The 13157-nt window shown below is 42.8% G+C and overlaps 3 protein-coding genes and 1 non-coding gene across 4 annotated transcripts; 2 read left to right on the plus strand and 2 right to left on the minus strand.

Annotated features, from left to right (window-relative positions):
• Positions 1-792: 792 nt before the first annotated feature.
• Positions 793-2281, minus strand: LOC111674223 (zinc finger CCCH domain-containing protein 18-like; the record flags this gene model as incomplete). The annotated part of the gene is made up of 3 exons (XM_023433688.1): positions 2025-2281; positions 1118-1739; positions 793-1035 (listed from the first exon to the last, which is right to left on the minus strand). Coding segments are annotated over exons 1-3 (1122 nt in total), but the record flags the coding sequence as incomplete, so codon positions are not given.
• A 1194-nt stretch (positions 2282-3475) lies between these two features.
• LOC111674222 (zinc finger CCCH domain-containing protein 18-like) lies at positions 3476-5465 on the minus strand. Its single transcript, XM_023433687.1, has 2 exons — positions 5368-5465; positions 3476-4028 (listed from the first exon to the last, which is right to left on the minus strand). Exon 2 carries the CDS (start codon positions 3887-3889, stop codon positions 3590-3592), a length of 300 nt encoding a protein of 99 aa, XP_023289455.1. The 5' UTR covers positions 3890-4028; positions 5368-5465; the 3' UTR covers positions 3476-3589.
• A 547-nt stretch (positions 5466-6012) lies between these two features.
• LOC111674224 lies at positions 6013-6131 on the plus strand. The gene has a single exon (XR_002762314.1). It is a non-coding gene; the product is annotated as a 5S ribosomal RNA (ribosomal RNA).
• Positions 6132-7521: 1390 nt separating this feature from the next.
• On the plus strand, positions 7522-12035 carry LOC105695970 (protein FAM50 homolog). The gene is made up of 6 exons (XM_012418051.1): positions 7522-7632; positions 7795-7876; positions 8640-9364; positions 9758-9912; positions 10233-10345; positions 11549-12035. Exons 3-6 carry the CDS (start codon positions 8689-8691, stop codon positions 11664-11666), a joined length of 1062 nt encoding a protein of 353 aa, XP_012273474.1. The 5' UTR covers positions 7522-7632; positions 7795-7876; positions 8640-8688; the 3' UTR covers positions 11667-12035.
• Positions 12036-13157: the final 1122 nt, after the last annotated feature.

The raw sequence follows: 13157 nt of genomic DNA on the forward strand, positions 1-13157 counted from the left end.
TAAGGTGATATGTGCCCATAATTATGAAAGTGGTCTAAGTCATATATTTTTTGTTTCGCGAAATTACGTTGAATTAATTTAGTTTAAAATAATGTGGCGTGAAATAACTGATAAACTCATTTTTTTGTTAATTTTGACTTAGACCACTTTCATAATTATGGGCACATATGAGAGTGTGGTATATACGTACCATAAAGTGAAAATATTTATGAAACTTTTCTCCAAACTGGGTGGCACCTAGTTAATTGGAACTTCAACGTGTGATAATGAAGGCTCTAAGGAAGAACGCGCTGCCCGTGAAATTTCATTTTTCGAGAAAAAAAATATCTTTCTTTGGTTCTTGTCCGAGATAAGTAGAACAGTTTTTTGGAAAAAAGAAATTTCATGAGCTGCGCGTTAGTCTTTATGGCTTTGATAATCACGCATGAAGGTTTCAAATAAATCAGCGCACCCAGTTTGGAGAGAAGCTTTATAAATATTTTTACTTTTTGTTATGTTTCTATCACACTTTCATATCACCTTAACGTGTTAACGTTAAGGTGATATGCTTTTGCACAAGATGGCGGCGCGCACTGCCTTGCACAAGATGGCGGCGCACCGTATCTTTCTCAAGATAACGGTACGTAATGCCTTGCGCAAAATGGCGGCGCACATCACCTTGCACAAGATGGCGGCGTAAATCACCGTGCACAAAAATAGCAGTGTACACCGCCTTGTCCAAGATGGCGGCGTACTGTATGTCCCCCAAGATGGCGGCGCTAACACATAGCACAAGATGGCGGCGCCCACTACCTTGCGCAAAATGGCGGCGCGCACTGCCTTGGACAAGATGGCGACGCATCGTATCTTTCTCAAGATGACAGCGCGTAATACGCTGCACAAAATGGCGGTGCACATCACCTTGCACAAGATGGCGGCGTACATCGCCTTGCATAAAATAGCAGTGCACACCGCCTTGCCCAAGACGACGGCGCCCACTACCTTGCGCAAAATGGCGGCGCGCACTGCCTTGCACAAGATGGCGGCGTAAATCACCTTGCACAAAAATAGCAGTGCACACCGCCTTATTCAAGATGGCGGTGCACCGTATCTTTCTCAAGATGACAGCGCGTAATACCTTGCACAAAATGGCGACGCACATCACCTTGCATAAAATAGCAGTGCACACCGCCTTGCCCAAGATGGCGGCGCCCACTACCTTGCGCAAAATGGCGACGCACACCATCTTGCGCAAAATGGCGGCACGCACCACCGTGCCCAAAATGGCGGTCCGCGATTGGTACCTGGTGGAGGAGTAGGACGACCCCGACGAGTAGGACTGCCGGCGCGGGCGAGTGGTCCTGCGGACGGCGGTGGGCGACTTGCGGCGCATCCAGGGGTCGGCCCACTCGTCGCCGCGCGCCCGCTCGACCGAGGCGGGCTCCTCCTCCCGGTCGGCGCCTGCGCGCCACTTGGTCGGGGGGATGCGCTCGACGATGACCTCCCGCGAGGGCCGCTTGTGCTTCCGCTCGTACTTCTCGTACTTCTCGTAGTAGTCGCGCTCCCGCTCGCGCTCCCTCTCGCGCTCCCTCTCGCGGTCTCTCTCGCGCTCTCGCTCGCGGTCCCTCTCGCGCTCTCTCTCGCGCTCGTGCGGCTCCGGCGAGAAGACGGACCGCTTCGCGGTTCGCGGCACCGCGTGGTACTCCACTCTGTCTCTATACTCCGCGCCCGGGCGGGTCTCCGACTTGTAGCGCACCCTTCTGGAACCAATCGAAACCTAAATTAGTACTCCTGAATCACGTGACAATGTGAAGTACAGACATTAAGGTGATGTGAAAACCCCCTCCAATCAGTCGATTCGAATAAGACCCTTTTTTTTTTTTTTTTCTTAAGAAGGCATTGAATAGAAGTGTCCGAAACTTTGACACATGACTCGCGAGCACCTAGGAATTATCCTGACATTTTCAAAATTTCAATTTTGTTAAAAAAATGTCTCAACTTAGCCCAGACCAGAACCAAAATGGCGTCGAGAAAAAGAGAGCGACCTGTAGTACTCGGGCGGAGCCGCCGGAGGCGGGTAGTATGGCTCCGGCTCCTCGACGTAGCGGTCGGGGGTGATCCTGGGAGGCAGAGGGCGTCGCGAGGACTCCCCCGGCGGCCACCTCTCCGCAGGAGGTTCCGGACTGGCGGCGCGCACGTAGTAACCGGCCTCTCGGTCCAGCTCGTCCTGACCCAGGCTCAGGTTCATCTTCTTCTCCTCGAAGTCCACGTCCGACTCCTTGCGCTTGTTCGCTTTCCGCATCATCTGCAGAACGGAACTCTCATTAGGAACCTCGGTGGAGTTTCGCACCAAGTATACACTTATGCGCGAAACGCCAAATATGGGCTTATTAAACTTATAAAAATGAATATCTCCGTATTTGAGAATTTCTTGCGCAATGGAATTCTCATTAGGAACCTCGGTAGAGTTTCGCACCAAGTATACACTTATGCGCGAAACGCCAAATATGGGCTTGTTAAACTTATAAAAATTAATATCTCCGTATTTAAGTATTCCTTGCGNTGGGGGCGGGCGGGTTGAGGCCAGCACGCCGGTGGATGGTCCCGCCGGTGGGGGAAAGGGAGCCGGGGGGCTTGGGCGGCCGCGGCGAGGGAGCGGGGGGGTTCATAAGCATGGCGCCGCGCGCCGGGGGCGCCAGTGTCGCGTCGGCCGCGGCAGGCTCCGCACCGGCCGCGAGCGGCGCCGCCCGCGCCGACGTCCTGCCTCTGGCGCCGCGCGACCGCGACGGCGGGGACGGGGACCGGGACCTGGACAGGGAGTCATAAGAGCTGTAGCTAGAGCGGCTTGAGCTGCGGCTAGAGCTGGAACAACATCGGAATACGCTTTAATCATGGCCTTAAGGTGATATGTGCCCATAATTATGAAAGTGGTCTAAGTCATATATTTTTTGTTTCGCGAAATTACGTTGAATTAATTTAATATTTATATTTAAGTCTTTTGCAGTCTACGTTGAGAATTATACGAACTGAAGGATTCCATATGTCATTTCAGTAAAATAATGATAAAAAGATCGACATAAAACTGCCGAAATCCCATGAATTCACGACTTTTTACATTTCGACGAACCAACGTAGCCATCTGTGACATTTAGCTGCAACTAAATGCTTCACCCATCGTATTCCTCATCGCCCGATACGGCTAACCTCAAAATCCCATACCGCTCTACTAAATCGATCACCTTGGACTTTGGCGAGGTTTCTGGCGATCGGAACATCGCCGAAAGTGTACCTACCCCTCTGCACTTTTGAAGAAAAGTGTAGTACCCTCGTTACCCTCGAGTACAGAAAGTGCAGTCAACGCGAACAAACCTACAATTCCATGCGCTTGGAAACGAGGCATAATTCCGCCTGCATAGAAATCCGACATAACCTCTAAAACCTCTGAAAACGTGGCTGGAGGTACCACGGAAGCGAATGAACGTCGTAAGGTCCAGGGTGACGTAAAAATATGAGTGCTCTTTATTCAACATGTTCGCGGGGACCCAGAAGGTCGCTTATCGTCTATCGTGAACCATCCAACGCAACTCTAACCTCTAACGCGGTACCTAACCTAGACCTTGGAGCGCTTGCGCGCGATGGCGTCCTCTACGGCCTTAAGCTGCTTGAGGAGTTCCTCGCGACGCGAGCTCGCCTTCTTGGCGGCCTTCGCGGCGGCCAGGGCGACACTAGCTTTACTATCGGCGCCGCGCGACGGTGGCGACGCCTCCAGAGGGCGCTTCTTCCCCGCGATGGTGGCGCCACCGCCGCCCCCGCCGCTGCGGTCAACCTTCTTAAGCGCCGTCGCGTTGTTCGAGGGCTTCAACGTGAGCTTGATCTGCTGCTTGGCGCCGCTCAGCTTCAGGGCGTCCATGCCCTTCGACTCCTTGCGCGCCGCCACCGGCGGCGAGTCCCGGCGTCGCCGCGTCTCGCTCGACGACGAGGAGTAGCTCGACTCGCTGGAGTCGCTGCTGCTGCCGCTGCTGTCCGAGCCCGAGCTGCTGCGCGAAGACCTGCGCACAAGACTAGTTTTCAGTGGACTTGGGGAACTACCTCGTCCTTAAGGGGGACCAGAGACAGAGTTCTAAATCCAGTAAGTTACGTCAGAAACGAAGAGAAATTCCCGGTAACTTATCGGTCATTTCTCCAAAGCCTTTTTTATCGAGAAATTATGAGAATTTGAATTTTTCAACAGAGCGAACGAGAGGTTTCGATTAGCTATAGAGAGACATCGTAGAGGGGAATTTCCGTTGTACGTTCTCCGTAGCCAATCAAAACCTCCCATTCGCTTCGTCGCAGAATTAAATGTCAGTTCGTTTGAAACAAATCGCATGGAATTTTCCGTGAAGTTGTACATACGTGAATATTTTTAGCTGGAGGTGAATACGACCCTATAATCAATATTTTCTAATAGTAATTATTACTCTTTAGCTTGAACTTTGAAGTTGATTGAAAAAAAAAAAGCTATTTAAACGAAGAAACCTAATGTATAAATAACAAAATTAACGTTCTCTTAAATTCTCAATGTTCCCGGTAACTTACGGTATGTTTCACAGTTACCTTCTCCAATTTAATGTTACCGAGAATTTTAGAACTCTACCCCTAGCGCCCTCTACGCCCTTTACACCTCTGGAAAGATTGGAACTACTTACGAAGAGGCGAAATGTTCTCTGTCGGTAAAGAAAAACCCGTATACGGATTTATAATACAGCACAGTATCGACAGAATGAAGTTATCGCCTTTTCGTTTTTAGTATCAGGGTCAACGTGGGTTAGGAAAAGAGACTATGAATACCAAATAAAGTTGTCACGCGTGGATAATTGAGATTACAACGCGGTACCCACGTATATCCTGTTTTACCGACCGCGAAGATGTCGCCCCTTCGAAAGTAGTTCCAATTTTTACAGAGATGTAAAGAGCGTAGAGGGCGCCAGGGGGCCGTTCCTTTCAAACAATGGCGTGAAACATCTCCCGCTCATCTCTGCAATTACCCTAGTAGTACAGAATAATTACTAAATATTTTTCTGTAATCTTTACTAAATATCTCAAACGACAGATTTCTTTAGATGTCTCGTACATTTTATTCGAAGATAACTAAAATATTTGTTGAAAATCTCATTGATATATTTAGTTTTAATAATTTATAAGCATGCGATAACCGAGACGAGCGGGGAGAGGTTTCGCGCCATTGTTTGAAAGGGAGCCACGGCCCCCTGGCGCCCTCTACGAATGCGGTCTGAGTCATGGTTTTCTACAATTTTCTCCGGTAAACTACATTGTTAACGTAATATACATTAAAAAGCTCGAAAAAAGGGGAATTACCGAACCCTGAGATCAGTGGAACCAACTCACCTGGAGCGGGACCGGCTCTTGATGACCTTGGCGACGGCGGCGGCGGCCAGGGCGGCCTTGTCGCGGCCCTTCTTCAGGGCGGCGTCCGAGTGGCGGGGGTGGTGNTTCTCGTCCGATCACCGAAGTTAAGCAACATTGGGCGCGGTCAGTACTTGGATGGGTGACCGCTTGGGAACACCGCGTAGTGTTGACTCTCTTTTGCCGTTCCTTTTTCTATTGTCATTACTGCCGGAAAGTATCATTTTACCCTCACTGGTATTTTCGAATCTGTTCCGCAAAGGTTTGTCGCCCTAGGCGGCCGATGGTCACTTGAGACTTTGTTTGGAATGCATGGGGACCCTCGAGATTCCACTTGAGATAAACGGTTTCAGATGATTCAGAGGTCTTTACGAATTTTCTAACGGACACGTGGGACGCTGTTCTTTCACGTCTGGAACGCTTATCGGACAGACTCGTTCCTTATAGATATGCGTGCCCGTTTCTTGTTAACATACAATGCGCGGGAAGAGTATTAATACAAACACGGTACATCAACCCGTATATAATATGTTGAAACAAATTAGGCCAGACCGACTTGTAAAATATAAAATTATAAATAAGTATTTGTTTTGCAACTGAGCATTAAATAAACATTTAAACGTTAATGTCAACGCTCATACCATGTTGAAAGCACTGGTTCTCGTCCGATCACCGAAGTTAAGCAACATTGGGCGCGGTCAGTACTTGGATGGGTGACCGCTTGGGAACACCGCGTAGTGTTGACTCTCTTTTGCCGATCCTTTTTCTATTGTTATTACTTCCGGAAAGTATCATTTTACCCTCACTCGTATTTTCGAATCCGCTCCGCAAAGGTTTGTCGCCCCAGGCGGCCGATGGTCATTTGAGACTTTGTTTGGAATGCATGGGGACCCTTGAGGTTCCACTTGAGATAAACGTCTCAGATGATTCAGAGGAGGTCCTTGGAAATTTGCTAACGGACACGTGGGGTGTTGTTCTTTCACGTTCCAAAACTCTTATCAGACTTATCTTATTAGAAGAAGATGGGAATTACGTGATGCGTCAGACCCATTTTCGTTAGAAGAAAGAGAATTGACTAGGATGTACAGGTTAGTTTTTGTTATTGCGAGGTTATACTACATTATTAAACATTGAAAACTGTTAAAGAATTCATGCTTACGTGACATGATAAGAAAATTATGTCGTTGAACTTCTAATTATAGTGCATGTAAATATGAATGTAATACATATTTAAAAAATATCGATAGACTCGAGTCCTCTTCTTTACTTTTAACGGCTTTCCATCTTCCCGCCTTTCCTGCCTATAACTCCCTACCTCTCAACAATTTTCGATTTACAAGGTATGTACCTTTATTTGCAATATTATTAGACTGGAAATGCTAGTGATCTCGTTCTTTCATATATCGAATACGTAATTCCGGGAATAAACCCACGTGAGATGAAAATGCGAGAAGTGAGCGCTCTCGTGAAAAATACGTAATAAATATATATATAACCCCTTACGTCACAATAATTTTCAATTTACAAGGTATCTACTTTTATTTAACAATATTACTAGACTGGAAATGCTAGTGATCTCGTTCTTTCATATATCGAATACGTAATTCGGGGAATAAATCCACGTGAGATGAAAATGCGAGAAGTGAGCATTCTCGTGAAAAATACGTAATAAATATATATATAACCCCTTACGTCACAATAATTTTCAATTTACAAGGGATCTACTTTTATTTAACAATATTACTAGACTGGAAATGTTAGTGATCTCGTTCTTTCATATATCGAATACGTAATTCGGGGAATAAACTCACGTGAGATGAAAATGCGAGATGTGAGCGCTCTCGTCAAAAATGCGTAATACACGCCCTGAGCGTCCAATCGCGACTTAAATTCGGATTTACTGGGACTCGATAAATCCCTGATTTAGTAGTTCGATGGAAACGTTGTCTGCATTTATTCAGTACCGGATTAAATAAATTCACCTTTGGATTCGTCTCCACCACCTTTTATTTAACATTAAACTATCATGGTGGAGACGTTCTCAAAGCCGGATTTATCTAATCCGATATTAAATAAATACCAACGGTGGAAACATAGTAAGTATTTAATCATCTCCGTTGTAAACATTGCGGTACAGTTCCTCGAACTCCCTCTGCGTATATTTTTCCAGTGGAACTTTTCATTGTTTTGCGAAACAAAGTCTATATTTCTGTGTTATTTCTAATAAATCTGAGATAGTCCATTCGAGTAAGTTACAATATCACTGAAACGAATCATGATTTTTATTACATTTATGAATCAACATTTTGATTGGAGTGTATCAGTGACTATCAAAGATACTTTACTTTAATTGTTTACAATATGTTATACTTCATTCTTATGTTTCTCTGATACAACTTTTGTCTTTAGGATTACTAGAGGCGAATGTAATTCGATTCAAGTACGTTTAACTCGGTGAAAGGGATTAATTTCTTTCGTACCATAACCTCTGGTAAGTTATGCTGCATTACAATCTGTTATACTTCATTCGTATGTTTTACTGATACAACATTTGTCTTTAGGAGTACGATAGGCGAATGTAATTCTAATCCTAAAGCACGGAAAGTATTGTCTTTTCCATCAAAATATCAATATCACTGAAAACGATCATAATTTTCATTACGTTTAAAAATCAACGTGTTTGATGGCTCGTATCACTAGCTATGGAAACCACTTTACCTTATTTGTTTACAATCTGTCACTTCATTCTTACGTTTCTTTAATACGACTTTTGTCTTTAGGCTAACAGCAGCTGAATGTAACTCGATTTAAGACATTTATTTCGGTGAAAGTGATTAACACGTTCCCTGCCGCGTGGGGCGTATATGCCCCACGGTCTATTTACGACAGCGTACTCGTCATTTGTTTCGGCACTGAACATGTTAATTTCTTCAATAACGTTACCTCTAGTAAGAAACGCTGCTGTCCCTCCTTGTCGTAGACTTAATGTAAAGCACTGAAAATATCAGTTGTCTTTTCTGTTGAAATATCAGTGTCACTGAAAACAATCATAATTTGCATTTTGTTTAAAAATCAATGTGTTTAATGGCTCGTATTAGTAGCTATCGAAAATGTAACTTGATTCAAGACATTTATTTCTGTGAAAGTGTTTAATTTCTTCAATGACGTAACCTCTAGTAAGAAATGCTGCTTTCCCATCTTGTTGTAGACTTGGCGTAAAGCACTGAAAATATTAACTGTCTTTCTTGTTGCAGTGATTTCAAAGAGTTCTTTTTAAAAACAAAGAGTAAATCAAAAGTCAAAATGGCACACTACAAAGGCGCAGCCAGCGAGGCTGGTCGAGCGATGCAGTTGATGAAGAAACGAGAGCTCGCCCAGCAGGAGATTGAATTAAGGAAGAAAAAAATCGAAGACGACCTCAAGATCCACAACATCGAGAACAAATTTGCAACTCATTACAATGCCGTCGAGCAGCAATTAAAAACTTCCACGATAGGTCTTGTTACACTAAATGAGATGAAAGCTAAGCAGGAGAACATCGTCAAGGAAAGGGAACGCAAACTTGCCCAGAAGGAACGGGAGAAAGAACAAGAAAAGGAAAGAGCTCTCGCTGCGAAGCAAGCTGAGAAGAATAAACAGAAAAAGCAGATTCAAGCTCTGTCGTTTACGTTAGAAGATGAGGAGGAAGACGAGGAGGAAATAGAAAACCCAGAGGAAGAGATCGAAAGCACTCCTGAAGCATCGAAACAATCTGGTAGTACTTCTCCGCTTCCAACTGCAAAAAAGATTAAGAAAAATCCAGACGTCGATACGAGTTTCCTGCCTGATAGAGAAAGGGAGGAAGAGGAAAATAAACTGAGGGAAGAGTTGAGGCAGGAGTGGGCAATGAAACAAAACGCATTAAAGGAGGAAGAAATTGAAATCACTTTCAGTTACTGGGATGGCTCGGGGCACAGGAGAAGTGTCGTCATGAAGAAAGGTAAAGCTCTAAACGATCCAGTCTATGCTGTTAAAAATATGTGTTCAATGATTGTATATCGATCAAAACATGAGAGCTTGACGTCAGTTTGGTTCTAGCCTAGGCTAAATCATATTTTTTATTTTGCAAATCCAACTTGTAAAAGTATCTGGATATTTTTTAGATGCTATCGAGTAATTTTCTAATATTTAAGATACTTCGATACAATATCATTAGAAAAGTGTCTTATGCGAGTCGAATGATTTGAAGGGGAGATTTCACTTCACCGTAACTGATAGTTTAAGAAATATCTTCTGCATTTTTAATTAACCCAGTCTTATCCGTTAACAATATGACGTCACAGGTTTTAGAGGGACTTGAATATTAATCGATATTAGCTTGTACTGTGTGCAGGTAATTCGATATATCAACTTCTCCAGCGTTGTTTGGAGGTCCTGAGACGAGAATTTGGTGAACTGAAGACAGTCATGGCGGACCAGCTGATGTACGTCAAGGAAGACTTGATTTTGCCGCATCATTACACGTTTTACGACTTTATAGTTACGAAGGTGAGAGGAATGATTCCAAATTAAATGGCCACGTGACTAAATGTAGCACGGCTTCTACATTTTGCACATTTAGTAAGATTCTTAAGGTGATATGAAAGACGCTGAGATATTTAATCGACGTCGATAAAGTAGAATTCATCTATAGATTATATATAGATTCATCTAGAAAAGAGAATGATCAATAAATTAGTAAATAAATAAACCCATGAGTAATTAGAAAAATAAATGTGTAATTGCCATTTTGTATAGTCAAGAGACCCTGCTCTAAATTATACCAGTGGGTGTATTACGTTATCTTAATCTATTTATTTCTTTTCCAGGCAAGAGGAAAAAGTGGACCATTGTTTACGTTCGACGTCCATGACGACATTCGTGTGATGCATGATGCATCCGTCGAAACGGAGGAATCCCACGCAGGGAAGGTGTTACTAAGGTTGGTGACAAAATAGGGAATACTCCGATAATCATCTAACCATGAATTAGTATCAGGGTTGGCAAAGTTTCACCGATTCTGGTTAAAACCAGCGGTTTTTTTTCGGGTTCTATCCAGTAAATAAACTACATTACACAAAACTCGGTTTTAACCAGAGTTTTAAGGTGAAGTAAAACGCAGCGAGGAACTTGATCGACGTCGGTAAAGATTTTTCGAAATACCTACGTTGCCGACGTTCGTTTTTATATTGACAGCTGGGTCAAAACATTTCCTATCGACGTAAATTGCCTAAAATGCTTTTAATTTTGCAATTAAGATAAGTGAAACGAAATTATAATACGTGTATAATATGCAGATTGTGATGTTTTTTAACGCGATAAAGACTAGCAGACACTTTTTAATTGCCAAGTTTCACCGTAGAGGCGCTCTCGGCAGTTGATATGCGAAAATTCGTATTTTTTTAACAATTCGACCAAAATATTTATTACCGGTGTAAATGACCTAAAACGCTTTTAATTTTGCAATTAAGATACGTAAAGCGAAATTATAATCCGTGTATAATATACATATTGTGTTTTTTTAACGCGATAAAGACTAGCAGACACTTTTTAATTTTCAAGTTACACCGAAGAGGCGCTCTCGCAGTTAATAAGTGAAAATTCGAAATCTTTCGAATAATTCAACCAAAATATTTCCTCCCGATGTAAATGTTCTAAAACGCTTTTAATTTTGCAATTAAGATACGTAAAACGAAATTATAATCCGTATATAATATACATATTGTGATGTTTTTAACGCGATAAAGACTAGCAGTCGCGCTGACAATATTTAATTGCAAAGTTTCACTGTAGAGGCGCTCTCAACAGTTGACCAGCGAAAATTCGTATTTTTTTTTAACAATTCAACCAAAATATTTATTACCGGTGTAAATGACATAAAACGCTTTTAATTTTGCAATTAAGATACGTAAAGCGAAATTATAATCCGTGTATAATATACATATTGTTATGTTTTTAACGCGATGAAGACTAGCAAACGCGCAAGCAATATTTAATTGCCAAATTTCACCGTAGAGGCGCTCTCGGCACTACATCAGCGAAAATTCGAGATCGTGATCCCCTAAAGTGGGGTTAATTTCAACACATAACGTTATATCTCATACTTCTTGGACGTAACCAAATTAATAACCTCACTTTTCCACAGGTCGTGGTACGAAAGAAATAAGCACATCTTTCCAGCCAGTCGATGGGAACCATTCGATCCAACCAAGAGCTACGACAAGTACACCATCTCCGACAAAAAGAAAAAGGACAAGATTTAGTATAATTCAGGGACTGCCATTTGATATCAAACTACCGAATCGTGAGCCAGAGGTGTCCGTGAGAAATCACTATTCCAAGGAAAAATCTAGGAACTGTCCTAGGAACTCCTATGCAAGATTTTCCTTCGTAACAGTATAATTACAATTTCGAATGTTTCGGTGCATGTTAAATTCCACTCGATGACGCACCAGCGGTCTCCTTCGTTCTTCTAAGTATTTATACAGGGTAAAGGTGCGAAGAAATCAACCGATAACGGCTCAGTAAAGGCCTTTTATATCCTCTTAACACATTCGCGACCGCTGACGTGAATTCACGTCATATTAAATTCTATTCCTGGTTGCCGCTGACGTGAATTCACGTCTTTTCAAGTTCTATCCCTGGTTGCCGCTGACGTGGATTCACGTCATTTCAAATTCTATTCCTGATTGCCGCTGACGTGAATTCACGTCATTTCAAATTCTATTCCTGGTTGCCGATGACGTGAATTCACGTCATTTTAAATTCTATTCTTGGTTGCCGCTGACGTGAATTCACGTCTTTTCAAATTCTATTCCTGTTTGCCGCTGACGTGAATTCACGTCATTTAGGAATAGAATTTAGCAACTAGGAATAGAATTCAAAATGACGTGACGTGAATTCACGCCATTTTAAATTCTATTCCTGATTGCCGCTGACGTGAATTCACGTCCATAACGATACACGATACAAGTTTGCGGCAACCAGTTTCAGAATTTCATTATTTTCGCTGGTTCTCAGTATTTGAAACGAAAAAAATTTACCGATCGCGAATGTGTTTAGAGTATAGGAAAGGCGCTAAGAAATTTAATCGACGTCGGTAAAGTAAAATTCATCTGTACCCTTTTTAGTGGTAATGCCGTTTTGTATACTGAAGTGGTAACATAAGCTAGCGCGTCCCATTACCGACATTTATATTTATGTTGAAGTATTAAACACTACGTTGAGAATTATACGAACTAAGGGTTCTATATATTATTTCAGTAATGATGAAGAGATCGACGTAAAACTGTCGAAATACCGGGAATTCATTATTCTAACGACTGTTTAGGACCAACGTCGCCATCTGTGACGTTTAGCTGCAACTAAATTTTTGCTCTAAAAACACCCGTTAGCACCCAGGCAAGCCAGCATTCTCTTGCAATCGTTGATAAAAGTATTTTTCATATTTTCCCATCTGCCTCTGTAATATTCCATTTTAATAGTATTCTAAATTCTTCGAGCTACGTCCTGAAACTCTTCATTTTCGATTGTAAACCTCCAAGAAGCGTAAAAGATCTAAAACGTACTTGGACCTCGCCATGTTGGTTCTGATCCATGATAAATAAATACATTTTTCATGAAAAATGAAATTTCGTGAGTCTCGGGATCTACTTTAGCGCCTCCACATTCACGCGGTAAAATTTGAAACTAATCGGTTGGCCCAATTCGGAGAATACTTTCCCCAACGATTTAACTTCTCTATTTATATTTAT

Source organism: Orussus abietinus, unplaced genomic scaffold, assembly GCF_000612105.2.
Source record: "Orussus abietinus isolate OABI.00-Male unplaced genomic scaffold, Oabi_2.0 scaffold1054, whole genome shotgun sequence".
NCBI classification, from domain to species: Eukaryota; Metazoa; Arthropoda; class Insecta; order Hymenoptera; family Orussidae; genus Orussus; species Orussus abietinus.

Bases quoted from the DNA above. Each gene is read 5' to 3' on its own strand.
- LOC111674222 (XM_023433687.1), bottom strand. From the start codon at position 3,889: ATGGACGCCCTGAAGCTGAGCGGCGCCAAGCAGCAGATCAAGCTCACG.
- LOC105695970 (XM_012418051.1), top strand. From the start codon at position 8,689: ATGGCACACTACAAAGGCGCAGCCAGCGAGGCTGGTCGAGCGATGCAG. The intron at 9,913-10,232 runs GTGAGAGGAATG...TTTCTTTTCCAG, and splicing joins ACGACTTTATAGTTACGAAG to GCAAGAGGAAAAAGTGGACC. The intron at 10,346-11,548 runs GTTGGTGACAAA...ACTTTTCCACAG, and splicing joins GCAGGGAAGGTGTTACTAAG to GTCGTGGTACGAAAGAAATA.